At 40.3% G+C, this 27,547-nt stretch overlaps 2 protein-coding genes across 4 annotated transcripts in view; one reads left to right on the top strand and one right to left on the bottom strand.

Moving 5' to 3' along the window:
• arhgap18 (Rho GTPase activating protein 18) overlaps positions 1 to 16,821 on the top strand; it is a 43,457-nt gene extending 26,636 nt beyond the window's left edge. For 2 of the 3 annotated variants that reach the window (XM_084090559.1, XM_084090557.1), the window contains exons 3-15: positions 2,264 to 2,499; positions 4,648 to 4,708; positions 6,682 to 6,830; positions 8,052 to 8,217; positions 8,381 to 8,472; positions 11,011 to 11,088; positions 11,164 to 11,323; positions 11,672 to 11,754; positions 12,880 to 13,086; positions 13,662 to 13,808; positions 14,580 to 14,695; positions 14,773 to 14,822; positions 16,238 to 16,815. In XM_084090559.1, the coding sequence (XP_083946685.1) occupies positions 2,264 to 2,499; positions 4,648 to 4,708; positions 6,682 to 6,830; positions 8,052 to 8,217; positions 8,381 to 8,472; positions 11,011 to 11,088; positions 11,164 to 11,323; positions 11,672 to 11,754; positions 12,880 to 13,086; positions 13,662 to 13,808; positions 14,580 to 14,695; positions 14,773 to 14,822; positions 16,238 to 16,329 (1,637 nt within the window). In that variant the 3' untranslated portion in view covers positions 16,330 to 16,815. Of the gene's footprint in view, positions 1 to 2,263; positions 2,500 to 4,647; positions 4,709 to 6,681; positions 6,831 to 8,051; positions 8,218 to 8,380; positions 8,473 to 11,010; positions 11,089 to 11,163; positions 11,324 to 11,671; positions 11,755 to 12,879; positions 13,087 to 13,661; positions 13,809 to 14,579; positions 14,696 to 14,772; positions 14,823 to 16,237 lie in introns of all 3 variants that reach the window. The other variant, XM_084090558.1, reaches the window with a different exon arrangement.
• Positions 16,822 to 19,754: 2,933 nt separating this feature from the next.
• LOC311068857 (enoyl-[acyl-carrier-protein] reductase, mitochondrial) lies at positions 19,755 to 27,413 on the bottom strand. Its single transcript, XM_084091605.1, has 10 exons — positions 27,226 to 27,413; positions 26,595 to 26,692; positions 25,203 to 25,334; positions 24,622 to 24,765; positions 24,444 to 24,546; positions 23,691 to 23,793; positions 23,533 to 23,606; positions 23,390 to 23,450; positions 20,534 to 20,606; positions 19,755 to 20,443 (listed from the first exon to the last, which is right to left on the bottom strand). Exons 1-10 carry the CDS (start codon positions 27,369 to 27,371, stop codon positions 20,283 to 20,285), a joined length of 1,095 nt encoding a protein of 364 aa, XP_083947731.1. The 5' UTR covers positions 27,372 to 27,413; the 3' UTR covers positions 19,755 to 20,282.
• Between the last annotated feature and the right edge of the window lie 134 nt (positions 27,414 to 27,547).

Below are 27,547 nucleotides of genomic sequence, written 5' to 3' on the forward strand. Positions count from 1 at the left end.
CGTTCACATTGTCTAAATGTCATACCACAAGTTAATATTTTCTAAAAATTCTTTCAATTTGTCATGATTTGACACATAAAACTGTACCAGCAGGCAGCGACGTGTTTAATATATTCTACGTTTTTACATTGTTTTTTTTTTAATTATCTAAACACATTGCTCAAGACAATGTATATGTGGCATTGTTTGTTTATATTCCTCCATGTTTAAGGACAATAGGCGTAACTTACAGGAAGAACCCACAAGTAAAACCACAGACAGAGATCGTCGTTGTTTGGCCCCGAGAGGAACCTCAAACTGTGACTTCCTCAACTCCTGTGAGCGTCTGCATTGTGAAGTTACCGGAAGATATTTCTGCTTCCTCTCAGAACTAAATTAACGTCTTCCTCCTCACCACGGCTGTGATGAAAATAACACATTGTGACACATATATGTCATTTATCCTGTGTGATTCATTAAAGCTGTTAAATCACTGAGGAAAATAACAAGAATGATGGCCTTAGTTCAGCTGATAGCGAGTGTCAACATGAATCCCAGAACACCTGGCTGTATTTCACTCAGAGATCTCCAGGCCGTAGACTGTAAAAGAAGATGGACGACGCTCCTTCACTCTCTTCCACTGTAGAAAAGTGAAGCCGGTGTGGTGAACAAATGAGTCCTGCTGAAGAGATGAGTCCGAGCTTAGGACCCAAGCAATCCGATTGGTTCAAAGCACGTTTTATGGGTAATCGCTTTAGTGCCTGGTTACAAATCATACAAAATCACTTTATTATAGAGGAAGTTTGTACTACGTTATAACGAATCATTAATGTATTTTAACTTATATGTTTCATATACTAGTATTTAACCGAAGCTATAGATTGTGAAATTAAACATTTCTTGTTAGTGTGTTTTAAAAAAAATAAATAAACAACATATTTGAGCTTCAAACAACTACATTCTCGACTGAGAAACTCTTAAAACTACATTTCGTGACACAATAACAGTCGTATTTTTAAATTTCGCGGTCTTTCTCCTCTGGTATTGACACAACTTGAGATTTTAAATATTAGCTATAGAATATATACAATTTACATATACAATATACAATTGAATGTAATCTTACCTTGCATATAGCAGCGGGATTTAGCATTCTACATAAAGCTACCACATAATAACACTAAAACAGCTCACGTTAGCTACAAGTTGTCGCGAGAACAGATTTAGATCAGGCATACTACTGGCATACTAATGGGGTCCTGAGCTCGGACTCATCTCTTCAATAGGACTCATTTGTTCACCACACCCATAGATATCATATATAAAGGCTAGATGTCTCGTGCGCGCTGCTGGCCAATGGAGGTCGACGTCCGCACGTGGCGGCCATCTTGCCACAGTGTTCTCGCTCACTCGTTTAATGGTGCATGTACTTTTAAATAACCATAACTTGCTCAATTTTCTACCGATTTTCAAACGGTTTGGTTTGTTATAAACGTCAGAGATGTAGTTATGACACTGCATACATACACTGCATACATATGAATAATTATAACATACATGTTCAAGCATTCGTAATTATAGCCACGTTAATAACGTTTGTAAGAAACCAAACCGTTTGTAAATCCGTCAAGATTTCAGTGAGATAAGAGGATTTGTGTGCATGCTGATCATTCACCTTAATTCACAGCTTCACTGTGACAAGATGGCCGAACGGTGATGCCGGAAGTGACTGCGCCATAAGACATCTAGCGTTTATATATGATATCTATGACCACACCGGCAAAGTCCCAAAATGGCGCTGAGATCGCTGAAACGGTTAGTACAGTTTACTGCAGAACAACTCATTATGTCAGTGTGAAATATACAGTTGAGGAACTGTAGAAATTAAAGTTTAAGCTCCAATCTCCTCCTGAAAATACCCAAGAAAAACTGTTGATGCCTCAGTGGCTGCTTCGCTCAGAGAAGCTGTCAATCACAGCTGTCAATCATGACGTCACATCCCCGTTTTTATAGCCTCAAATAATTAACTAAGACCAAACTTATTTAAAAAAACGAGCACTAAACTTGCATCAGCGTGATTAAAAATTACCTAGAAAACATCTTTGGAAAACATTTTTTTGAAGTGTAATTTGGTTGTTTAGTTGGCTTCACGTCCATTGGACTTCATGAGGAGGGCGGGGTTTATGAGCTATACTGGGACCAGCCACCAGGGGGCGTTTGAGACGCTTTAGCTTCACTCTCCAGCACTTGGTCCAGGCTTATCTTCTTCTCTTCTGTCCTGCAGAGGGTGAGCAGGAGGAGGCGTGGCTGATGGAGGCGGGGCTAGCGACGCTGTTCGACGAATCGGCTTCAGGCGACGAGGACAGCATCGCTCTGCTGTCGACTCTGACCCGAACGCAAGCGGCCGCCGTGGAGAGGCGCGTGGAAACGGTCAAACAGACGCTACGCAAGCGGAACAAACCATATACTGTCCCAGATGTCCGAGAGATCTTTAAACCATCACCGGATTCACAAAGTAAAGTAAGAAAACGCTGCACACTAGTGCTGTTCCTGCCCCTAATACAGGAGGTCATGTGTGAATGAATGACCATCCGTCTAGAACAAAGATGTATGAACGCATTCCGGTTTCAATGTAATTTAGCTTTCTGAACAGCATATACAGTATAACCGCATTTACAAAGTCTTGATGTTGTTTCAGGCTCTACTAGAACATGTTTTCATTCTTGAATGTTGATTATTCTCCTCATATTCTCCATTGTTGCGGCTCCTCTCTTCCCAGTCTGTCAGTAACGCTCTGTTTACTTCCTGTCTCTATGAAGCCCCTCCTCCTGAAAAGCACACTGTGCTCTGATTGGTCGGCTGGATCAGTGTGTTGTGATTGGTCGAGAGCTTCGAGTGTGTTTGGGAAATGTCCCGCCTCTTACCAGTTTAGCTAACTCAACCAGGCCCCGCCCCTTTACTCTGCGCATTAATTATTATAATGAGGAATATTGTGACGTGTTCGTTTCAGGGAGTTCAGAAACACTGATATAGAGAATAACTCTCGTTTTCATGCTCAAACTGCAACATTTAAAGAAAAATGTAACTTGCACTAGTGTAAATGATGAAGAGCTTTTTTCTTATCTCCGTTAGATGCATAAACCAGTTACCAACCAATGATTGGCTTGACTGGGGTAAATGTAAGATCAGTGTGCCACTGTCCTGTGGTTATTAAAGAGCAGTCTGCCTGTTTATTCTTCTCCCAAATGGGTTTATCCAGTCTGAAGCACTGACATGTGATAAAGCTTCAGGATGAAGTTCATGCAGGACGTCCAACTAGTGACCGGAGCTTTCTGAATTTTTTTTACAGGCTGTTAACAGTGTCACCAATTACACAGTAGTTATTAATAAACATTTCAGCAAAGTGTAATGAATAACTGAGAAAATTCCAGTCTGAAGGATCTGCGACCACCGTTTTGAGTAGTTTATTAAGGAAAGCCATAAGCGGTGATTTATGTTTCTGCTGGACGCTGCACTAAATAATCCATTTAAAGGGGTGGTAAAATGCTTTTTTCACAAGATGTAAAATAAGTCTCTGATGTCCCCAGAGTGTGTGTGTGAAGTTTTAGTTCAAAATACCCCACAGATATTTTTATATAGCATGTTAAAATTGTCACTTTTTGAGTGTGAGCAAAAACGCACCGTTTTTGTGTCTGTCCCTTTAAATGCAAATGAGCTGCTGCTCCCGGCACAGGGGGCGGAGCTTCAAGAGCTTGTGTCCTTTTACCTCACACACACATGCACTGGACATTTCAAAAACGTTTAGCCTTTTATGTTCAAACCGAAGTCAGACAAAGATGGAGAGACTCAAGAAGAATCTATAAATCGTGTTCAGGGGGCGGGGTTTATGTAAATTCTAGTGTTGGTGATGTCACTAACCCGGGAGGAATGTCGTGTAGTCTCTACCAGCCGTTTGTTGTAGTCCTTAAAAAATAATTTCTTTAAAAGAAAATATCTCCCTTTGCTTTGAACTTTGAGCGTCGTAACTTTGCAGATGTTGATTATGCTTGAAAAAAAAACCCAATGACTCGAGACTCAACTTGGATTTGAACTGCATGATTCGACAATGACTTTCTAACAAACTGTAATTAAACTAAAATTGTGACATCAATTGATAAACAAAATGTCTGTGTGATTGTATGATGATGCACTTCCATGACAACAAAGGAGAAGTAGGAACATAGGGAACACAAGCACATACAAACATAAACCTAACAATGACATTTACTATCAAACTAATATAATTAATGTTTATGCATCATACCTGTCAACTGTTTTACCTTCAGCTCTTATAATTGTTTTTATAATAAGTGTTATAATAGATAAATATTCATTAGCCGCTGAATTGACTCGACTTGCTTGGTTTGTGTACGCTGTGTCTTGAACATGTGTCTTGCTCCAATCTCTGATAGAAAGAGTCACATGATCATGCTGATTCACTGACTGCGTTATTCACCTGAAAATGCCGAGTCTGAAAGAGTCCCAGATGTCAGTGGGGTCGCACACTTCTGGATCCCTGTGTTTATTGCACAGATATTGATGAACGAGTTTGTGTTTAACACAACACCACGCATGCTAACAGTTTGCTTCATTCTCTTTGTTGTTCGTCACTCTCTTTTCCTGACGAAGCAGGATGAGGCAGAATCCACACACAGAAGTGGGAGCCGCAAACTGGAAGTGGAAGGAATGGGTATGTGTCATGAGTTAAAGCTTGTGTTTCATTTCAACATGCCTTTAACATTCAGGGCATAGTGAGTCGAAATGACAAAGACAGCAACACACACACACACACACACACTCACAAAAATGCTGGAAAATCCATTCCTTTTGTTCTTTAAAGAAATGTAACATTCAACATAACTAAAATGAAACATTTTGCTTTATATAAAACGTAACTTTGTGTCTAATCACACACTCCTGTACAGAGACACATGCAGAATATGAAGGATTTTTTCTGAGTGTAATCGCTGATAGACCAGTGGAAATAAATACGACAGAGGAGCTGTAAAGTCATTTCTCGTAAGCGTATGAGAATTCTGGAAGTCATTTTTAGTGCTGGGCTATCTTGTTTTACAGCGTTCATACTTTACCCTGGTTCAGTCCTGGCTGTCAGCTTTAGAGATTAATATACACTACCGTTCAAAAGTTTGGGGTCAGTAAGATTTTTAATGTTTTTAAAAGAAGTCTCTTCTGCTCACCAAGGCTGCATTTATTTAATAAAAAAACAGTAATATTGTGAAATATTATTATAATGTAAATCATCTGTTCTCTATGTGAATATATAGTAAAGTGTAATTTATTCCTGTGATCAAAGCTGAATTTTCAGCATCATTACTCCAGTCTTCAGTGTCACATGATCCTTCAGAAATCACTCTAATATGATGATTTGATGCTCAAGAAACATTTATGATTATCAATGTTGAAAATTTTTCAAAATTCTTTGATGAATAGAAAGTTCAAAAGATCAGCATTTATTTAAAATAGAATATTTTCTAACATTATAAATGTCTTTACTGTAACTTTTGATCAGTTTAACTCATCCTTGATGAATAAAAGTATTGATTTATTTTATTTCTTTCCCCCAAAAATAAAATTAAAATTCTCACTGACCCCAAACTTTTGAAGGGTCGTGTTTAATGTTACAAAAGCTTTAGATTTCAGATAAATGCTGTTCTTTTGAACTTTCTATTCATCAAAGCATCATGAAATAATAATGTACACAACTGTTTTCAACATTGATAATAATCATAAATGTTTCTTGAGCATCAGATCATCATATTAGAGTGATTTCTGAAGAATCATGTGACACTGAAGACTGGAGTAATGATGCTGAAAATTCAGCTTTGATCACAGGAATAAATTACACTTTACTGTATATTCACACAGAAAGCAGCTGATTTACATTATAATAATATTTCACAATATTACTGATTTTGTTTGTATTTTTAATCAAATAAATGCAGCCTTGGTGAGCAGAAGAGACTTCTTTTAAAAACATTAAAAATCTTACTGACCCCAAACTTTTGAACGGTAGTGTACATATTTACAATGTTAATAACATCAGTTGAGGACACAACTTGTTTCAGATCTATGGAAAATGCTGCGTGTAAAAGTCTTGAATCAGCTGAAACATGCTAACACAAATAGAAGGAAAACAGGAGAAAATTCTAATGTTTTTCTAGAGCTTTATAATTCATCACTGAAGGCGTTTCCCATCTAATCAGAGCATGTGAATATCTGTCCAACTTAAAATAGCGCATGAGACTCTACTGAGTTAATGATTGGTTGTTGTCTGTTGCTAAACAACTCGCCGTGACGTTCTAGCTCTGCTTTTTTGACACTACTTTGCTCATAATGCAGGGTTAAACGCAGCACTCTTTCACAATTACAGGTGTGAGACGCTGCTGTAATCAGACATCACCTAAAAGCATCTTTAACCCATCAGGACATTGTCACTGTAGTAAAGTTGGTAAAACAACGACTGCCAAATAATGACATGTTTGATTGCTGGACTCTGACTAGCCTGATTTAGTTTAATCAGCAGAGAGTGAGGTGAGATCACTGAAGTGTCACTCGAGGACGCCAGTGTGTGTTTTTGCCCATAAATGTTTGTCATAGTTTCACACAGCATGAAATGTTATTGTGTGTTTATGGTTTGGTTAGGTAACGGGGCGGGGCCTGATGTTCCCGGGGGCGGAGCTGACGCCGAGACGGACATTAACCTGGAGGTGTCGTTCTCCGAGCAAGCGCTTATCTACAAAGAAGGGTTGAAGGTTACCCAGCCCCAGAGCGAGGCCGACGACAGGTTACCCGTGAGTCAAGCGTGTGTGTGTGTGTGTGTGTGTACTGGACCAGTGCAACTCACTCTTGACTGGTTGCTTGAGGATAAAGTTTATATTATATTTTTATATTGCAAAAATGTCAAGTTAAAGATTTAAATCCACTTATGTGCATCTGTGCTGTTAGTGAGTGAAAGTGACCTCTGCTGGTCAGTCTGTGCAACTGCATCTCTTCCCTTTTCAAAAATCACTATTACTGTGTTATTTAGTTCTGCGATCTGAACACTAACACTAGTATTAAAGGAATTTCAGAATTAAAATTCCCTGATAATTTACTCTCTCCCACGTCATCCAAGATGTTCATGTCTTTCTTTCTTCAGTCGAAAAGAAATGAAGGTTTTTGAGGAAAACGTTCCAGGATGTTTCTCCATATAGTGTCTTCAATGGGGTCCAACGGGTCGAAGGTCCAGATGTGAGTTTCAGTGCAGCTTCAAAGTCTCGACACGATCCAGCCGAGGAATAAGAGTCTGATCTAGACAAACCAGTGGACATTTATAACAAAAATAAACATTTATATACTTCTTAACCACAAATGCTCGTCTTCTGGTTTGAATGTAGGGAAGGGCGAAAAACTCCATCTCATTTTCTCCTCCATCTTCAAAATTGTCCGAAATCATTATTTTACCTTTCTTTTTTTAACATTTTTTTGTAAATTGCGTTTGACTCAGTCTTTGCACGTTTGTTTTGTAAACACTGGGTCGGTACTTCCGCCTACGTCACGCGTGACCTTTCAACCTGATTACGTAATGTGTGTCGTATTGCAGAGCTAGTGCAAGACCAGCATTTGTGGTTAAGAAGTATATAAATGTTTATTTTTGTTATAAAACATCCGCTGGTTTGTCTAGATCAGACTCTTATTCCTCGGCTGGATCGTGTCGAGACTTTGAAGCTGCACTGAAACTCACATCTGGACCTTCGACCCGTTGGACCCCATTGAAGACACTATTTGGAGAAACATCCTGGAACGTTTTCCTCAAAAACCTTCATTTCTTTTCCACTGAAGAAAGACAGACATGAACATCTTGGATGACGTGAGGGAGAATAAATACTCAGGAAACTATAATTCTGAAGTGAACTAATCCTTTAAGTCTTAAAGATGTCGTCCTGCAGTGTTTGTGCTCCAGACATTAATGATTCCTCAAATCATGTGTCGTCTGTGACGGATGATAAAGCTCCTCTTCCGGCCTGTCGCAGGATTTCAGAGTGTCTCAGGATAAGACGGGACAGACTAAAGTAGGCGATCTCTCCGCTGAGGACATGAAGAAGGTTCGCAGACTGGTCCTTATTGAGATGAGCGCTCTGTTCGACACGTGTGGAATCGAGGTGAAGGCCCATAAAGCTCTGAAGGTCAAAGTGAGAGGTCAGTGCCTCTGATATGTGTGTGTAGGAAACATGAAAAGCTGTGTGACTTGAATATGAACAGGAAGGTCTGATTATCCCTCGTCTAACTGCTAGTTGCTCAAACTAGTTCTGAATGCTATGTTTATGCAGCTGAATAAGAAATCTTGTTGTGTCATCCGTAGAGTCGGGTTTGTTTGGTGTTCCTCTCTCTACGCTCCTGGATCAAGACCAGCGGAGGATCCCAGGAGCCAAAGTGCCTCTCATACTACAGCGTGTAAGAGAGCAGAGCCAGAACTATAACGGGACGCTAGCCGAGACAGGGCCGCTCATAACTCACCCACAACTCTCCCTGACGTCCCTTGAGATAAGAAACATGGGTAACACTTCAGTTTAGGGTCCAATTCTCACTATTAACTAGTATTAGCATGCATATTACTAGGATATTGGCTGTTTATTAGTACTTATAAAGCACACATTAACCCTTTAGAACCTGAAGCTAAAATAGGTGTTTTTCACATATTTAGATTTTTTTTTACTGTAAAATTCTAAAACAATCTTAATGTGCAAGGTGTCATCTTTTTCAGATTAGCTTTCAACAAATTACAGTTATTGACCATTACTGAGTTTGTAAATAGAATTTAAATGGACAAAGAAAAAAAAAAAAGAGAATTAATTTACTGATTTTTATTTAGAAAAAAACAGAAAAATCACGAACGAAAGAAACTAACACTTTAAAGTTGAAAAATGAACTATGATGCATATATACAAGTCTTTTTTGTGATATTGGGTTGCACAGTTTTCATTTAGGACACTTTTTTTCATACACGCACACACATAAATGCATGCATTCATAGGCACACCACATGCTAAGATATGTGAAAGAGTAACGCCATCCGCCTCCCAGGTTTCTTAAAAATCATCCCAATCCCCTCTTCTGCTGTCTAACACTTCTTTCACCATGTATTTGTTCGTTTCTTTTATTATTTTATGCAATCCAAAACACTCTTAACCTGCCGTGCTCGTATCTCTCTGTTCAAATCCTTTCTTCCTGCTCTGCCTGAAATCTGTCATTTGCTTACGGAAAGCATGAAATTACCGTAATGAGCCGTATATTGCCAAAAACCGCATGTTGTCTACTGTCAGGGGCAATTTGAATGGTTTTAATAGTGCAAACGGTTGAAGAGTTACGGTAAAATGAAAACAGCTTGCTGGTGTGTCGGCGACGACAGCCGGTTCTAAAGGGTTAATGCCTTATTCTGCATGATCATATTCTACATCCCTTAATCACCCAATACCTAAGCTTAACAACTACCTTACTAACTATTAATAAGCAGTAATTAGGAGTTTACTGAGGCAAAAGTCGTAGTTAATAATGAGAATTGGACCTTAAACTAAAGTGTGACCGAAACATACACATTTACACTGCATTATTGTGTATTTGATACAACAAATCTGAGTGTTACAACCCAGCCCAGGATGCCTGAGAGCTGAGGGTGCACATGTTAACAACGCCCTGGAAAACCCCTTTACCTGTGCGCTAAAACTTCCTTGGAAAGGAAAGCATAGTGTTTTCAGGACCGCATCTGCCAGAGGAGAAGTTCAGGATACTGTATGTCCAGGAGCCGCTTTCACAAAGCTATTTTAGACCGGTCTATAGTGTTAGACAAGTCTAAAATTCGCTCATAGACTAGTCTAATGCAAGTTTGACTGTTTCACAAAAATAAAGACTGACTTAATTTAGACCAAAAAAATTAGACCCCTAACCCCAGGCTAACTTAGGTCTAAGACTCTGTTACCTTGGCAACCAGCAGTAACAATCAGTTACATTACAGACAGCCGAAAGAACAGGGAAAATGGCTCATAATTTAAACATTTCTTCTTGTTACTACATTCTCCGCTAAATTTCCCAAGTAAAATGTCCCTGTAACTGTTATACTCCAACAAACACATATTTTCCGCTGGGGTAAACTGCACTGAGCGGATGAATGCGCTTACTCGATCCGCCATGTTTTTTGTTTTGAAAAGTGTCTTATTTTACCCAGAATGCATTGCAGTGTAGTCCTACTTAAGATAGTCAGAGTCTTCAGTGCTTTGTGCAACGGTCTGATTTAGATGTCTATCTGAAGTCTGACTATCTACTATATCTAAGCCATAGTCAAAGTCTATCTTTGTGAAACCGGCCCCAGGACTTCAGTAATGTCATGTGATGAGAACTGTGTTTGTGTTATGTATGCTACCGTTCAGAAGTCTGGGGTCAGTACCCTTTTTTAAAAAGGAAATCGATACTTTTATTCATCAAGGATGCATTCAATTGTTACAGTAAAGACATTTATAATGTTACAAAAGATTCTATTTCAAATAAATGCTGTTCTTTTGAACTTTCTATTCATCAAAGAATCTTGAAAAATTAAATGTATCAGTTTCCACAGAAATATTTTCATCACTGATAATAATCATAAATGTTTCTTGATCATCAAATCATCATATTAGAGTGATTTCTGAAGGATCATGTGACACTGAAGACTGGAGTAATGATGCTGAACATGTACAGGAATAAATTACACTTTACTTTATATTCACATAGAGAACAGATATTTTAAATTGGAATAATATTTCACAAATTTTACCATATGTTTAATCAAATAAATCAAGCCTTGTGAGCAGAAGAGACTTAGCATTAAAAATCTTACCATCCCCAAACTTGTGAACGTTATTGCTCGTACTGTCTGTGATTAGCTGATTCATGCTAGCACTGCTAGTCCATGTGAGTTTGACTTTGACCGGAGAATGACTTTAAGCTGGTGTTCTTCAGCTGATGTCTCACATCGAGGAGCAGGGTTTGGACACGGAGGGCGTTCTCCGGATACCTGGAGCCGCTACCAGAGTGAAGGCGAGTGTTGTTTCTGTGTGTTATTTCTGTAGTCATTGCATGGTTGTGACCCATTTGCTGGCGTGTGTTTCCCAGGCTGTCTGTCAGGAACTGGAACACAAGTTTTATGAAGGCATGTTTCCGTGGGAGAGCCTGAAGCAGCATGACGCGGCGAGTCTCCTGAAGCTGTTCATCCGGGAGCTGCCGTATCCCCTGCTGACCGTCGAGTACTTCAACGCCTTCATCTCTGTGCTGAGTGAGTGACGGCGTCGGCTCAGACTGAAGGCCGTAATGCAGCATGACTCTGTACAGTGAAGCTTAAGGCCCCGAACACACAGAACACGGTTTTTGCAGCGAGAGGCGCCGTTTTTTAAATGGTTTGCTATTGGCAGTGAGTGTTTTAGCGCGCAGCACATATTTACATATTCATCTACATGTGGATCATCAGCATGTTCAATTACAGAATATCGCTGAAAAGGTATTTCTAACGTACTTTTACCCGTAAGCGGAAAGAACTTTGCTGTTAGTATATCGGGGCCTTTGAAGTGTGTGTGATCTGTGTGTGTGTGTAACTGATGGTTGTGATCGTGTCTGTTGTGAGCAGAGCTGCCCACTAAGAAACAGCAGCTACAGGCGCTCAATCTGCTGGTGCTCCTGCTCCCAGAACCCAACAGAGACACGCTCAAGGTACGCCCGCACGCACTCACGTCCCGAGATCCGGCCCACATCTGGGACGCATGGAATCCACATGTGCCAGATGTGGGCCGACACTATGGCCTCGTTTACACTGCAGGTCTTGATGCCCAATTCTGATTTGTTGCCTTTATCCGATTTTTTTGACCGTCCGTTTACACGTTCTTTCAACTGTGACCCATTTCCGGTTCATGTGTTTACACTTGCCTTACTATCTGAAACATCGCGCATGCTTAAAGGGTTAACTTCTCTTGCACAGATGGACGAACGCGAAACATGCTTGATGCTAGCTCTGCTATATGCGAAGTTCGCCAAACATCAGCATGATTATGAGGCGGAGGAGGACGAAAAGTGCCATCATTGCACATGTGCTTCAGTTATTGTGTGTGAGAGAGATCTCAGGACCTCCAACACGATCTCATGAAAGTGCGTACTAATTTTATTTCTCGTGCCATTTATACGCCAAAAATAGTTTTTCCTGCATGATACTGTAAACCCCTTGAGCAGGATTAGGGGTGTCGAGTGCGTGTGTATTACACTCCATAAAGTGCATATCATATACATGCAAAAACTATTTTTGGCGTAAATGGCATGAGAAATAAAATTCGTGCTAGCCTGTAGATGCGCACTTTCATGAGATCGTGGCGGGCTTTCATGAGGAGAGTGGGTCTGACATTTTAGTTTGAGCAAGCCAACCTTTGATATGTGTCAACGTCTGTCCACATTCCTCTCCTACGACGACACAACGTTTAGTCGGGCCATTCCGGGCCATTTGCAGATGCGCGTCGGCGTTTCTCTCGTCATTAAACCGCGGAGACGTCGCCTAATGCCTCAGAGAACCCGATCTGCCTGTTTACATGACAGTCACAATGGCACTTATCTGATTTATTTCCACATATGAACGAGGCCTGAAACCGATCTCGAAATATCCGAATACATGTGTTTTTTTTCTGTTTACACGGTCATAGAGCACATCCGATCTGTGTCACATATGAGCAGAAAATCGGAATTGGGTCACATGTCACTGACAGTGTAAACGAGGCCACGCTGTCCGGGATGAGTTTAGTCCACATCCACTTCACCTCACCGGACTGAACCGGATCCGCCTGTGTCTTTCAGGCTCTGATGGAGTTCTTCCAGCGGGTGATCGACCGTAAGGACAGGAATAAGATGACCCTGAACAACGTCGCGGTGGTGATGGCGCCCAACATCTTCATGTGTAAGGGCTTCCGCACTAAGATCAGCGAACAGCAGGAGTTCGCCATGGCCACCGGCACCGCCAACATCGTCCGGCTGCTCATCCGCTACCAGAACCTGCTCTGGACGGTGCGTCACCCCTCACCCCTCACACCTGAGCAATGCTTTCGTCTGGCTTTCCATCAGAACAGATCTGAAAATCATGATGCATTCACTTGAGAAGCGAAATGACTTGGAAAATGTAATATCTCAAGTCGTTTTGCTTGTCAGTGGTAGAAGTCTAGTCTAGTCAAGTCAGCTTTATTTATACAGCGCTTTTTACAGTACAGTGTTTCACAGCAGCTTTACAGAGATAACAGGAGAATAATGCGAGAAGAAAAGAGCGTCACAGTCCAGCTGAAGTAAGTTCAGTGATGGTTCATTTGTGTTGTAAAAAAGTTATTCATTTAGTTCATTTATATATATAGCCACTCTGGAGAAAACAGTGATGTCGTCGTCCAGCTCAGTTCAGTTCTCATATAATGGTGTCAGTACAGGAAGATTAATATTATTGTTGAATATTACATTAAATGTCCTCAACTAAGCAAGGCGAAAGCCAAAGGCGAGAAGAGCGAGTTCTTGTTCAGCGTTCATGTCCGACTAGCTGAAGTTTGAAGATCACGATGCTCAAACGAGTCTTTTTTTTTTGTGTGTGTGTGTCTCAGATTCCCAAGTTCATCCTGAATCAGGTGCGCAAGCATAACACGGAGAACCAGAGGAAGATGAACAGAGACAGAGCGGTTAAAAAGCTCCTGAAGAAGATGGCCTACGACCGCGAGAGAGCCTCTGACAAACAGGAGAAGAACAATGAGGTGAATCACACAAACACTGCAGACCGTTGAAGTGTAGCGAGACTTCTGTGTGTGTGTGTGTGTGTGTGTGTGAGTCAGTGTTTCCCACCCAGCTGAATGAATCAGAGTTTGAGAATGTGAGCGACTGAAACGCACAGCTCCACTCTGACACCCAGTGGACGTGCAGCACAACTGCATGCTGGGACTGACAGACATCATTTATTAGAAAAATATGATCATCAGGCTTTTGAGGAAGGTTTATTTGTTCATCTGTCAATCATCATTGCATTGCACTGCATTATACATTTTAAAACTAGAGCTTTGATCATAAAACTGAGCATTTAAATATCTTACTAAGACATATAATTGGCAGATGTTGATATTTAAATGCATTTTATGCAAGTATCTGCTATACTGTAATAAACATCTCATTGATTGAGATCAGAATTTACTCTTTTTGACCATTTAAATATCAGCATCTGCAGCAAAGTGCATATATTTGCTCATATAAGTGAGTTTTCCTCCATATTCTCTCTATATCAGACTGTATGAGCCATGAAAGCCGGATGGATCAAATATGATACTCAACAAAAACATATACAAACTTTTGTTTTTAAAGATATTTTATCTAAAGGTTCAATAAACTGTTACGTTAAAAACATACGTGTTTATTTGACACGTCAGGCTCTTAGTGTCCAGGTTGTGACTGGGGAATCTACAGGGGTTTGCACACGTTTCCCTGGACAGAGTGTGTTTTACTGGAGTACATGTTTGGTGTGTGTGTGTGTTCAGGCTGAAGGAGGCTTCATACGGGTTCAGGCGCCTCAGTTCTCCATGGTGTCCATGGCCGTTCAGCTGACGGAGGATTTGAAGGCCTCGGATGTCCTGGCACGCTTCAGTCAAGAGAGGTGAGCAAACACACCATCAGCTTCAGGCACCGGTGAATGATGCGCTGTGCTCAGACTGACTGAGAGTTGTGTTACAGGTCTGTGAGAAGAGAAGATCTGTGTCTCTATGAGATGGGAGGAAACATCAGTGAGTATCTCATGAGCCTCACATCCATGAGCGTCACACAGAGCTGAACTCATAAAGTGCAGATAACCGTACAACTGCGTATAGTTCAGTAAATAGACTCCTCAACATAGACTTCCCCGATCATACTGGCGATCTGTGCAGCTTCGCCAGACATTTCAGTTTGATTTTACAGACGGTTTTAGTGCTATGAACAGTTTTGGCCACTTGGTGTCCGATGTAAATCCAGGGGTCGGATTCACGAAACATTATTAAGAATAAAATACTTTCTTACTGCTGTTTTCCAACTTAGAGTTGCTAATATTTGTAGTCCCCAAAACTTCTCTCAATAGACAAAACTTAAAGTCCCCCTGTTGTCAATAATTTGATCCCTTAAAACTCATCTTTGATCACTAAAATTACATATTTAAATGTTTTTTCCTTGAACAAATATTCTTCATGCCTTAAAATAGCTTGAATGTCAAGTCACATTTATTTATATAGCGCTTTTTACAATACAGATCGTTTCAAAGCAGTAATGCAACAAATTTAGCATTTTAATCAACAGTTCGTTTTTTGTGAACATCAAAAGCATCAAAAGTTATTAAGTTTTATTTAGCAAGCATGTAACCACTGACATAATAGATGGAAAAGACCATTTACAGCCAATACAGGCAATGTACAATAGGAAATATATGGTTTTAAAGCTTTTTGCCAGTTATAGCGCCACCTATGGTCCGATCTCCATGAAACTTGGCATGCTTCTTCACCATGTTATGACACATATGCTCATCAATTTTTGTGAAGTTCTGAGTTTTCCTTTAGGATTTATAGGCTTTTGAGTGTATTTTGCCACGCCCCTTTTCTAAATGTTACAGCCACCCAAATGCAAAAGTTCAACTTTGCTTCGATAATTATTGATCTAGAGAGTCCAGAGAATTGTCCTAGACTGGTTTGGTTCCGATCGGGTGAAAAAACAGGGACTAGTTCGCAAAAGTAGGTTTCGGACAAAGTTCGACATAGCAGAAAAAGGACACACGGTCTAAGAGTTATGGGTGATTTTGTACTTTTGGTTGCTGTAGCGCCACCTATGGGCCAATCGGGGTCATACTCTGATAGGTTCTCCCCAAATTGAGGCCTACCATCTGGCCAGGTTTCAAGTCTCTAGGCCTTACGGTTTGCCCTGCACGATCAGTTTTACAAATCCTTACAATTACATTTCATTTCATGCTTGAACCCCTAATAAGAGAGCAGTGATGCACAACTGAACACAACAGGAGCGCTTCATCTTCTGATGGCTTTTGAGGTGTTTTTCATTCAGTTGATCAGATCCTCGGCACATTCCTAGAGTTTATATTAACACATTTCGTAACCTGGATGCTGTAGAGAAGCCGGGCAGAAGCAGTCTGTGACGTGTGTGTGCTTGTGTGTTTGTCTAGAGGAGAGATGTCTGGATGAAGAGACGTACATCAAAGCTCTGCTGGAGCTCAACCCCAGTGCAGAGTGGGTCATTAAATCTGTCCAGCACTGACCCGCAGCTAAACATGCCAATCCAGCCGTCACGCCTCGAGCCTCATGGACCTCCACAGGTGTGTGTATAAAGGGAAAGCAGCAGTTCTGCATCACAGCACTGGGACTCGAACAATCTGAATGATCCCGTCCTCTGCCGATACTCGAACCAAACCAACTCTCTCCCGTGACACAATCCTAAACCATAACCCACACAAATGTGGTTTTCATTCAGTGCTCGAGTGGCAGGTGTACATACATCATTTGTACTAGAAGCCAAAATTTTGTCAGGTTTATCACATTTCATTGCTTTTGAAGGACAGATGTTTCAGAATCTAGAATCTGACGCTAATTTTCCATGTTTTCTCAAAAACCTCACAAAAAATGTCCGGGTCATATTTAACTTCAGAAGAAGAGAGAGAGAGAGAGAGAAAAGAAATGACTGACTATTTAGATGATTTGCATTGTTTTTGTACTATTTTCATCATGATTAAACGCATTACCCTCCAATGTCTCATTACTGTATGCTTGATGCATCTTGAACTTTTTCTTTTGTAATTGTATTTATTCTCATTAGATTAGATTATCACCACTACTGATGGACTTATATATATACACACAGTATATACATATTGTGTCTTTGTAATTTAGAAAATACAATTTATCTCTTTTGGGGTGAAATATGACCTGGACATGATCTAAATAGATTTTGTGAGATGCACCTAACCACAAATCTGATTCATATATATATATATATATATATATATATATATATATATATATATATATATATATATATATATATATATATATATATATATATATATATATATATATATATATATATATATATATATATATATATATAAATCAAATTAAATATCACATGGAAGAATGGTCTCAGATCATTTAAGGACTGAGGTACAACGACATATCATACATTTCTTCCTTAAACATTTGATTATGTGTGAATGATCTCTTGTAGTTGTGTAGCAATCTCTACTTTAAATCAGTCACATGACCATTTCCCCAGTCTCATGTTAGCTCTCACTGCCAATAAAAAGTCTCTGTATTACTTGTTCGGTCGCTCCCAGGGATCTTGGATGTGCTTTTTATTCATATTTCGCAATGTTGGAGAACACAATGTTGCTACAAGTCAAAAGGATATTGCAGATCTCTAAAGGATTCGTGTCTGAAACCGGCAGAAGTTTCTCAGCTAAACACAGACCTCAAAAGTACTTCAATGGAGGGAAACACTTGGCACTTAAACTGACCTTCTCTGTTATTCACCATGATGCAGATGTCATTTAAATGAGTAGTTTTGAGCTGTGATTTTTTTTATTAAACTTCTACATCGATTACTGATGTTATGCTTTTACTGTGAACATGGCTGAAAATGACTTGCTGTATGTTTAATGCTTCTAAAATAACCACTAAATGTTTTTGTAAATAAATGTGTAATTCCTCAACTTTGTCCGCTGTATTTTATTCTCTGGTCTGGTCAGTGATGGTGTGTAGCGTAGAGGAGAAGGAGAATCCTAACATGTTTTGGACTTTAACTCATTTAGTGTTCCCGAAAGTTCTTCTGGGATTGGTTTTCTACAGTGGTTCAGGCTGCAGGACTGCCGAATGACTAAAGAAACGTTATCAGCAAGATCAAGATGGTAGAAAACTACATTTCTTGTCTATTACTAGATGTCAGCTAGTCTCCACCCTGTGAAGGCCTCCTTCCCTTCACCTCTGTACAGATAAAACGCTGTCAAAATAATTCCAGTTCACATGGATATATGTACCCTGGTAATCCAGAGTTCTCGTGAGAGCACAAGTTGAATTTGCTCAGCGAGTTACTCTGGGGTCCAGTAATGATGCTCATTAACTATGCCCTTGTATCTGAGCTGCACCAATCACATCAGGTTATCTGATATAGGCGGGCCAGAGGCGAGATGACAACAGCGCTGTGACGTCGAAGTCATCAGTAAACATTGCAAGATGGCTCTGGATGAACACCAGTTGTTTGAAACGGCTTTGGCCGCTACAATGAATGAGTTAGACTTGGTTTTTTATCTAAAACAGGAACAGAAGACGCCGCTCGAACCGTTCCTTTGCAAGAAGGGCGTTTTTGCTGTTTAGCCGACCGGATACGGTAAGAGTATAATCTACCAGTTAGCTCTGCTGGTAGCTAAGCGTATGGGGTTTGTTGTGATTGGTCGTAGTGTTATCCAGTTGCGTGCAGTGAGATTTTCAAATGCATGCTTGGTGCCGCCCCTCGAGCTGGCCGAGCTTCATTAATTGACGCCAGACCATTAATCTTTCAGATTTAGGTCTGGATTTCCAGGCTAATAAATATGCGGAAGCGATAAATAATTCAGAATTTTACATGTTTAAGGCCAGACAAGTAGTATGTTGAGGGTTGATTTGTAGGGAAGGGACCACACGCCTGCGCACATATATTCAAACGCGCATACCTATAGACTGAACACGTAATATGCATGTGCACGCCATTGGCATTCTCACTGGTTTGCGTTTTTGAAGTTTGTGCAGAGATAACCTTCTTTCAAAATGTTTCAAGGCTTGATTAGCCGGAGCGCGTTGAGGGTTTTCTGTTTGAACGGTGTCGTGTAAGCGTCCCCAAGTTAAAAGAGGCCTTCAGTTGAGGCCTTGGTTCTCAACTGGAAAAAGGTTGGATTGGCCACGTCCAGTAGGGTGTGAGTTCCCAGACAGCAACATGCAGTAGTTTCGGCCCAGATCCGGCCCACATCTGGTACGTGTGGAATCCATGTCTACCAGATGTGGGTCGACCCTATGTTGCTGTCTGGGTTGCTTTTCCAAGTGTAGTTCATGTATCTCGGGGTCTTGTTCACGAGTGAGGGCTGGTCCGAGCATGAGGTTGATAGGTGGATCGAGTGGCGGCAGTAATGTGATGGATGCTCCAGACCAGGGGTAGACAAGTTCGGTCCTAGAGAGAGACTGTCCTGCAGAGTTTGGCTCCTACCCTGAAAAAAACCCTCACCTGCCTATAGCCTGAGTAATCCTGAAGACATTGATTAGCTTGTTCAAGTATGTTTGATTAGGGATGGAGCTAAACTCTGCAGGACAGTGGCTCTCTAGGACCGAACCTGCATACCCCTGTTCCGGATCATTGTGAATAAGCGGAGCTGTTGGAGGTTTTCCGGGCATGTCCAACTGGGAAGAGATCCCGGGACAGATCCGGAGATTATATCTCATGACTGGCCTGAGAACGCCTTGAGATCCCCAGGAGGAGCCAAAGGAAGCGGCCGGGGTAAAAGACGTGTCGGCCACCATAACCCGGTCCTGCATAAACGGCAGGAGTGTGGATGGATTGATGGATATACAGTGTTAAAATGCATGCATTAAGTTAGTCAATACACAACACATCCACACAGACACATCTGAAGATATTGAAGAACAGCCTTACACTCACCAAGACTGATATGGAAAATATGCCATTTAATAAACCGTGAACACCACAGATATCCGTTTAAATTGATAAAGTGGTGAAACACACCAGGAACACGCCACTATACTATAGCTATAGTATATTCACTATAGGTCTGACATACATGGGCTGTGTTTTCTACATGTGAACTGTCACTGATCTACAGATAGCCATTGCACTCATGCTAACAGGAATAATGCACGTTACAAATACAATACAAATCAGGACAAATATTTAACATTTAAAGCAAAGTAACTACAATTATTAGTATAATTTGATTTACTGTAAATAAAATGTGCAGACTGAACATATTTTAACTAAACCTGATAAATGTGTAATGGAAACAAAGCTGTTTTAGAGGTCTGAATTGTACATGATATGACTGTATTTATAGATGTCACATTTATAGTGTCACAGTTCCTTGTTTTATGTCATTTCTGTGAATAAGCATGTGTAGCTGTAGACATTTGTTTGTGATATCCAGCGTGGTTCTGCAGAAGAACACAGCGTTTTTGAGTCTACATGATGAGGACGTGTTTGCGGCGGTGCGACTGCACAGTGGCTCGTAGCGCGTGTGTGTATTGCTGGAATGGTGTCTGGACGCAGTGTGGTGTGGACAGCTGTCCGGCTCTCATGAGGTCACACACAGCATCCAACATGGCCTTCAGCTGGGCTTTATCTGCAGAGAGAGAGAGAGAGACAGAGAGAGAGAGAGAGATGTAAAACCATATGGCCTGCAGTAAGTGCTGCACATATTGTTCTGCTTTACCTTCCTTGCGGTGTCTCTTCCACTGGGTCAGCCAGAAGCCCTTTAGAGTCACATTCTGGAAGATCAAGGATTTCTGCTCGGGAGGAAGTGGAATATAAATGTTAGTTGTTTATTGTTTTGTTTAGTTTTTGAGGAATGCTCTGGGTTCAAGACAAGTTAAGCTGTCAATTAACAGAATTTGCAATCATTTACCACTTATTTGCAGTAATTTACCACTTTTATTGGACGTATGGAACATTAAGATGCGGTTTAAAAGTACATTCCTTGGAATATTATATGCGTCAACATGTTTATGAGTAAAGTTATAATCTTTAAACTGAACTCCGGTCGTGGCCATGCAAAGGAATGTATGACTGCACTGAACGTGTTAGATTAAAAAACAAACAAATTTATACATGTATATTAATTAGTAATTCTTAATTGGTTAAAGGGATAGTTCACCCTAAAATGAAAAGTATCCCATTATTTACACACCCTGAAGCCATGCTAGGTGTATATGACATTCTTCTTTCAGACGAATATTTTTCGTAGTTTTATTAAAAAATGTCCTGGCTCTTCCAAGCTTTATAATGGGAGTCAATTTTTTTGGAAGTCCATCAAAGCGCTCGACACAGCGTGGGGTTAATAAAGGCCTTCTGAAGAAAAGTGATGCGTTCGTGTAGGAAAAATCTCCATATTTAAAACTAAAATAACTAGCTTCGGGCAGACGGCCGTACGGAAGTCGACTTACGCCAGAAGAGTAACACTTGATGATGTCTGACGTAGATGGAGTAGCTTAAGCTTTGACGCCTCTCGCGGTTCAAACAATCAGGGGTGCGTTTCCCAAAAGCATCGTTAGCCAACTATGTTTGCAAGTTCCGCCGTTATCAGCATAGTTCAACGAGTCTGTGTTTCCCGAAACCATCGTTCTAACGAACATTCGCAAACAGCATCGCAGAGTTGTGTGTTTGGGACGACTCGACCTGTGGTTAGAAGCAGAGTTTCTAGTTTGCATGACATGTGGACTCAATAAATGCTAATCTTGAGCAAAATATGCAAGCTGACATTCAGTACAACCTGTGTCTTTTATTTAGAATACATACAAATGTAATTTACGTCTTTTAGTTTGTCAAGAGATTTAAAGCACCGTTTTTGAAGAGTGTGCATGTGTGAACGAGCTCTAGTGTAAGAACAAGCTTATGATTGAATCTGGAAATAAAGCAAAATAACTGAGAAAAAAGAGAAATAGTCCTCAGATGTCATGTCTGTAATTTATAGCAAAACATCTAGCGTTAACTCGATCTCAAACAGATTCATTAAAAGAAGTTATTACTCCACCACGTGTGTGACGTCATTAACCAACGTGGTTGAACGACCAATATGCGACAGTACGGTTTCGGGAAACAGTCGTGACTAGCTAGTTGATTTCCTCAACAATGCATCGCACTATAGTAGTTAAAGGACAAGTTCGGTATTTTACACTTAAAGCCCTGTTTACAGATCGTTTCTGATGAAATAGAACGGTTAAGATTAAAATTTGGACACAGGCTGCTGTCCCGAGAATTTTAGGTTTCTTTTGCTTTCCCCCCACCTCCAGAATGGCTGCATATGTGCACTGGAACAATCCTTCCTAAAACGCATTAAACTTTCGTTTACAAAGACGTGAAACTCACCGAGTGGTCAGGGGTGTTCACTGATATACTCACACAAAAATCGCTGCAAAAGATGCTTTCCAACAGGTGTTTTACCATTCGTTGTAAAACTGTGGATCTATTTTTCCAAACGCCTCACACCCGTACATTCTTCCGTTGAGAGTTTGAACAACCCCACTTCCGTTTCCGGCGGCGGAGTAATACCGTACCTCACAGCACATCCAATACAAGTCAATGGAGTTGGACAAAAACTACGATAAAACCTGTGGGAAAGCATCTTTTGCAGCGATTTTTGTGTGAGTATATCAGTGAACACCCCTGACCACTCGGTGAGTTTCACGTCTTTGTAAACAAAAGTTTAATGCATTTTAGGAAGGATTGTTCCAGTGCCCATATGCAGCCATTCTGGAGGTGGGGGGAAAGCGAAAGAAACCTAAAATTCTCGGGACAGCAGCCTGTGTCCAAATTTTAATCTTAAGCGTTCTATTTCATCAGAAACGATCTGTAAACAGGGCTTTAAGTGTAAAATACCGAACTTGTCCTTTAAGCAGCGAGTTACGGCGTTGTTCCGGAAACACACCCCAGGGCTGGGCAAGCGCGTTCGTCATTACGTTGTGCATCAAGTTCAAGTGTTACTCTTTTGGCGTAAGTCGACTTGCGTACGGCCGTCTGACGGAAGCTAGTTAAGTTAGTCGATAAAGTTTTTAAATATGGAGATTATTCTTACACGAACGCATCGCTTTGCTTCAGAAGGCCTTTATTAACCCCAAGCTGTGTCGAGCACTTTGATGGACTTGATGGAAAAATATACCCATTCACTCCCATTATAAAGTTTTGGAAGAGCCAGGACATTTTTTAATATAACTCTGATTCGTCTGAAAGAAGAAAGTCATACACACCTAGCATGACTTCAGGGTGAGTAAATCATGGGCTAATTTTCCTTTTTGGGTGAACTATCCCTTTAATAGTTAATAATGATAATAATCTAATTCAATAATTATTGATTAGCCAATAAGGAATTGTCAAATTTGCTATTACTTATTGATTAGTTAATCCTCTATATTAGTTACTAGTAGTAGCCTAGCTGAAGTGTTAATAGCAGCTGTTACTGATTACACATGATTTGTGTTATTCAATATTATTGTCTTTGGGACACAAACATTGTCGTTCTGATCCAGAACGTTCCAGTAATGGTGAAATATCACCATGAACATCATAAACTCACAGCAGGGATCTGGAGGGGTCTTTTGGCCATCCCTCCGTATGTGACCATTGTGCCTCCATAGCTGAAATACAAGAGGACGGCCATTGATCACAATGAGTTTCTGATAAAACTACCCTGAAACCGCAGTACATGCTCGTACTTACTCGAGGTTAGACAACACGAGTCCTCCGCTCAAGCCTCCGACACAGTTCAGGCCCAGTTTAGGTTTGGGAACCTCCTACAAAAATAAATGCAATGTCTGTGTTTACGCAATTCTGTAGAAATCACTGAAACCGTGTTGCAGAAGAGCAGAATCCCCAACCTCAAAGACCCGATGAAGCCCCGATGACATCACTTCCTCTTCTGTCACGACATAATCAGCTCCCAGTGACTGAAGCTCATCCACCAACTCGGCACAGTTTGGTCTGAGTTCAAGAAATAATATAAGAAATCCCTTTCAACCACACAGTAGCAGCACTTCCATTACCCTTCAAATTGCAAAAATTGAAATCGCGAATTGAAAATACGCCCAATGGAAACACGTCAAAAACTGTTTTTGTGCATTTACAGTCACCTGACGTAGATGACGCGGTGTGTTTGGACAGAATACGAGACAGAGCTCTTTATTAAACTCATATAAGACAAAATAATTACAGGAATAATGGATTCTAAACCTCAAATAAATGCCACAATCAAGACCTCGCAGCAGATCTGAGGGAGAAACACCCAGAAACTCCTCATATGAGCCGCTCACAGTATAATAAGGGTCTTTCCTCACCATTAATGCTTGAAAACACACACACATCTCCTTCCATTAATAATAATGGCCAGTGCAGTGGCTGGGATATAGTACATGATTTTACTTATCGCAAGAGGAAAAAATGAAGTTTTAGTCGCATAACATCAGTTAATGGAAACGGCGTCATTTCGCAATAGTTTTTTGTCGACATTTCGAAAAAAAATCGCAAAAGTTTTGCGCAAATCTGTAATGGAAACGCACCTATTGTCTGGGACATGTTAGCACGTGGGATTATTACACAGAGCTTCTTCTGTGATGTATCGGCTGGCTTCAGACCTGTCTCTGATGATGTTGATGGTCTTTAGGCCCAGCGCTGCGGCGATCTGAACCACGGCCTGTCCCACGGCACTGTTAGAGGCGTTCTGAATCACTGTACAACCTATCGCAACAAATCACTGGTCACTTTTTATTTCTGTAAGATACCAATATTTTAACCAAGAGTGAGTTTTCGTACCAGGGGCGAGTGTCTGGAAGTCGTTCAGCATCCGGTAGGCAGTGCAGGGGTTCACGAAGACAGTGGCGGCTCCCAGAAGAGAGATGTCTTTAGGAACAGACATGAGCTCATCCTCTTCACACACAGCACCTGTCCTCCATGTGCCTGACACACACACGTGCACAACGTCACTCAAATGAAATGATGTAATGATGCAGTGTTGTCTTTACCCAGGACAGATTTAAACCGTGATCTGGCAGGACTGTATCCAGTAAGAAAGAGTCATTTTTCTATGGCCATGAAAAATATCCTTTCTGAGAGTTGATCGGCGATTAATACCGAGTGTTCGCCGGATGAACAGGTTAATTGATTATATTAATTCTGATCCAAATATTAATAATGAATTATAACCAGTTATGATTAGTTATTCATATTTCCCTTGAACTCATTTGCTACGATAATGTCGATTTTTGGTAAGTTGCATGGAAACCAATGCGGGTCTAATATGAAGTATAACACATAAGCTGTGCTTTTTTTTCCTTTTTTTTTTTTTTTACACATGATTTAAGGTTTTGATGTTGAAATAGTCAATAGCTCCTTACCAAAGCCAGCATCTACGGGCACGACCCAATCACCAGGTTGGAGAGATGTGACATCACTGCCCACCTCCACCACCTCCCCCACACCCTCATTCCCCCCCACCGCGGGGACGGGGCACAAGATTGGGTACGAACCTACAGTATGGACACATATAACCCGTTATAGTCAGTTCACCACGTTCAGTCTCCATTGTACCAATGAGTAGAATAAAATTTCTACAAAACATCTGATTTAACCCCTTAACTGTCACCCCCCTTTTTGAGAATGGACGTTAAAATGCACTATTCAAGCTTAAATGGTTGTAATTCAAGAATGCTTTGGAGTATAGACCTAAGTTTGGTCTTGTTTTAAAGGGAAGAAATAGATAGAAATAGATTAGATAAACAGATTATTGCTGAAGTGAAAGCACTTCAAAAAAATAAAGTATGAAAAAGTTATGGAAGTTCAAATTTACATTAAATCAAATATAATTTATTTAATGTTTTTTCTTTTATATAAAATACATATTTTACAAAATATTTTGACTATAAAATTACTATAAAATCAAAGCCATATATCTAACGAAGTTGTGTTCTAAATTTGAAGTTGATATCACAAAAATTGAAGTTCCCATGAGATTTTGTTTAGGCGTAATACCAGAAATAGCCACCGGGTGATATTGAATTCCATTGAATTTAATTGTATGCATTCTGCCATAACAAATGAATACATTTCTGTCCAAATAACACTTCTGTCACAAAATATGGAACTTTGAGACTCAGACCTTTCTGACAATATGTGTTTTGTCAAGATTAGAAAAGATTTTGATCATAAATTATGAAACATAATGATGCCCAAAAGGGGAGGAGCCTGATAAAAGAGTACTGTTTCTATGGAAACGCAATGTCCAATTTCAAAACGGTTTTCACAGGATGAATTCTGAGATCGTAAGCTTTCAAATGATACCTAATTTATGATAACTACTAAAATATGTGATGTATAAAAAAGGCGATAAAAAGATAATATTATATTTTAGAGGATATTATTTTATAATTTTTTATTTGCAAATACGAGATTATATGTTATATTATGAACTTTTAACATGAAAACCAACGTTTCAATTATTAAAATGTGTGCGTCAACTTTTTGTGACAAAGGTCAAAACTGTAGATTTTTTGAGGTGCGCTCGTCATAAATTAATCTATTTTTGTTCCTACATCATTTTTAACAAAAAGCAGTGCTAAAATATCTATTTAGGAGCCTTAGACCTTTCCAACGATATATAGTTTGTCATGATTAGGTTAGGATGTAATTGTAATATATTGAAGTAAACTTAAACGTCCCGCTAGCGGGACGGTGACAGTTAAGAACAGCACTAGAGAGAACGAATATCAGAAGAGACACGAAGACTTCACCCTGGATCATGTTCACGTCTGCAGGATTGACAGGAGCTGCGAGCATGCGGATTCTCACTGAACCATCTTTCACTGGAGGCAACGGCAGCTGCTCCATCCTGAAGACACATGACCGGCCACAAGTGTCCTACAGTTAATCCAATGCTTACCAAAGAGCACAACATGGAGTCTACGCTACAATACACCAATATTTCAAGTATTTTTCAGGGTTTCGTTCAGATATTTCATAACAAAATGTGAAAAATTATCCCCAGACAGCAACATAGTGTCTTACTTTCTGGGCTGGTTTCTTTAATAATCTCGAATGTAATCTCTCTACAAAAAAAGTACAAAAAACCCCAACTTGACAAAAAACAATTTGATTCAGATGGCTGGACACTGCTAATCATGATCTACCCGTCCATTCATTTGGATGTTACAGTCTGTTATTCATTCATCACAACTAAAAGTCACATTTACATTATAATTAAGACTAAACATCACTGTTGTACAACATAACCCAGACAGCAACATCGTGTCGGCCCAGATCCGGGCCACATCTGGTACAGTACATGAGGATCCCACAGATGTGGGCCGACACTATGTTTCTGTCTGGGAATCCACTGCTATAAAGAGACTGATATGTCCGTACCTCAGAGTATCGATGTTGTGTGAGTGTTCTCTGTAAACCACAGCCGAGCAGTGGTGAGTCTCTCTCCACACAGTAGAGCATCTCTGACGGACTCTCAGCAGGACCGTCCCGTCACGGGCAGCGCTGAGCAGACTTCTGATCCACATGACTCGTTCTCTTCTGCTGTCCGCTGACTGTGGGATTAAAGGCTGACAACATTTGTGCACTGATGAAAAATGTGTACTTCCTTTTAATAGTTCTGCTTTCACTCTTTTGGACAGGAAACCACACTTAGTTAACTGATTTTTTTTAATGAAGGCAAGCTGGGTTTTTTTTCATGCAT

Source organism: Abramis brama, assembly GCF_963993115.1.
Source record: "Abramis brama genome assembly, chromosome: 18".
NCBI lineage: Eukaryota > Metazoa > Chordata > Actinopteri > Cypriniformes > Leuciscidae > Abramis > Abramis brama.

What these genes read in the sequence shown, in the direction of transcription:
- LOC311068857 (XM_084091605.1), bottom strand. Translation starts at nt 27,371, where the DNA reads ATGTGGATCAGAAGTCTGCTCAGCGCTGCCCGTGACGGGACGGTCCTG. An exon ending in ATCAACATCATCAGAGACAG is followed by an intron (nt 23,794 to 24,443) that starts GTCTGAAGCCAG and finishes TCTTGAACTCAG; the next exon opens with ACCAAACTGTGCCGAGTTGG. An exon ending in GACCCCTCCAGATCCCTGCT is followed by an intron (nt 20,607 to 23,389) that starts GTGAGTTTATGA and finishes CCTCCCGAGCAG; the next exon opens with AAATCCTTGATCTTCCAGAA.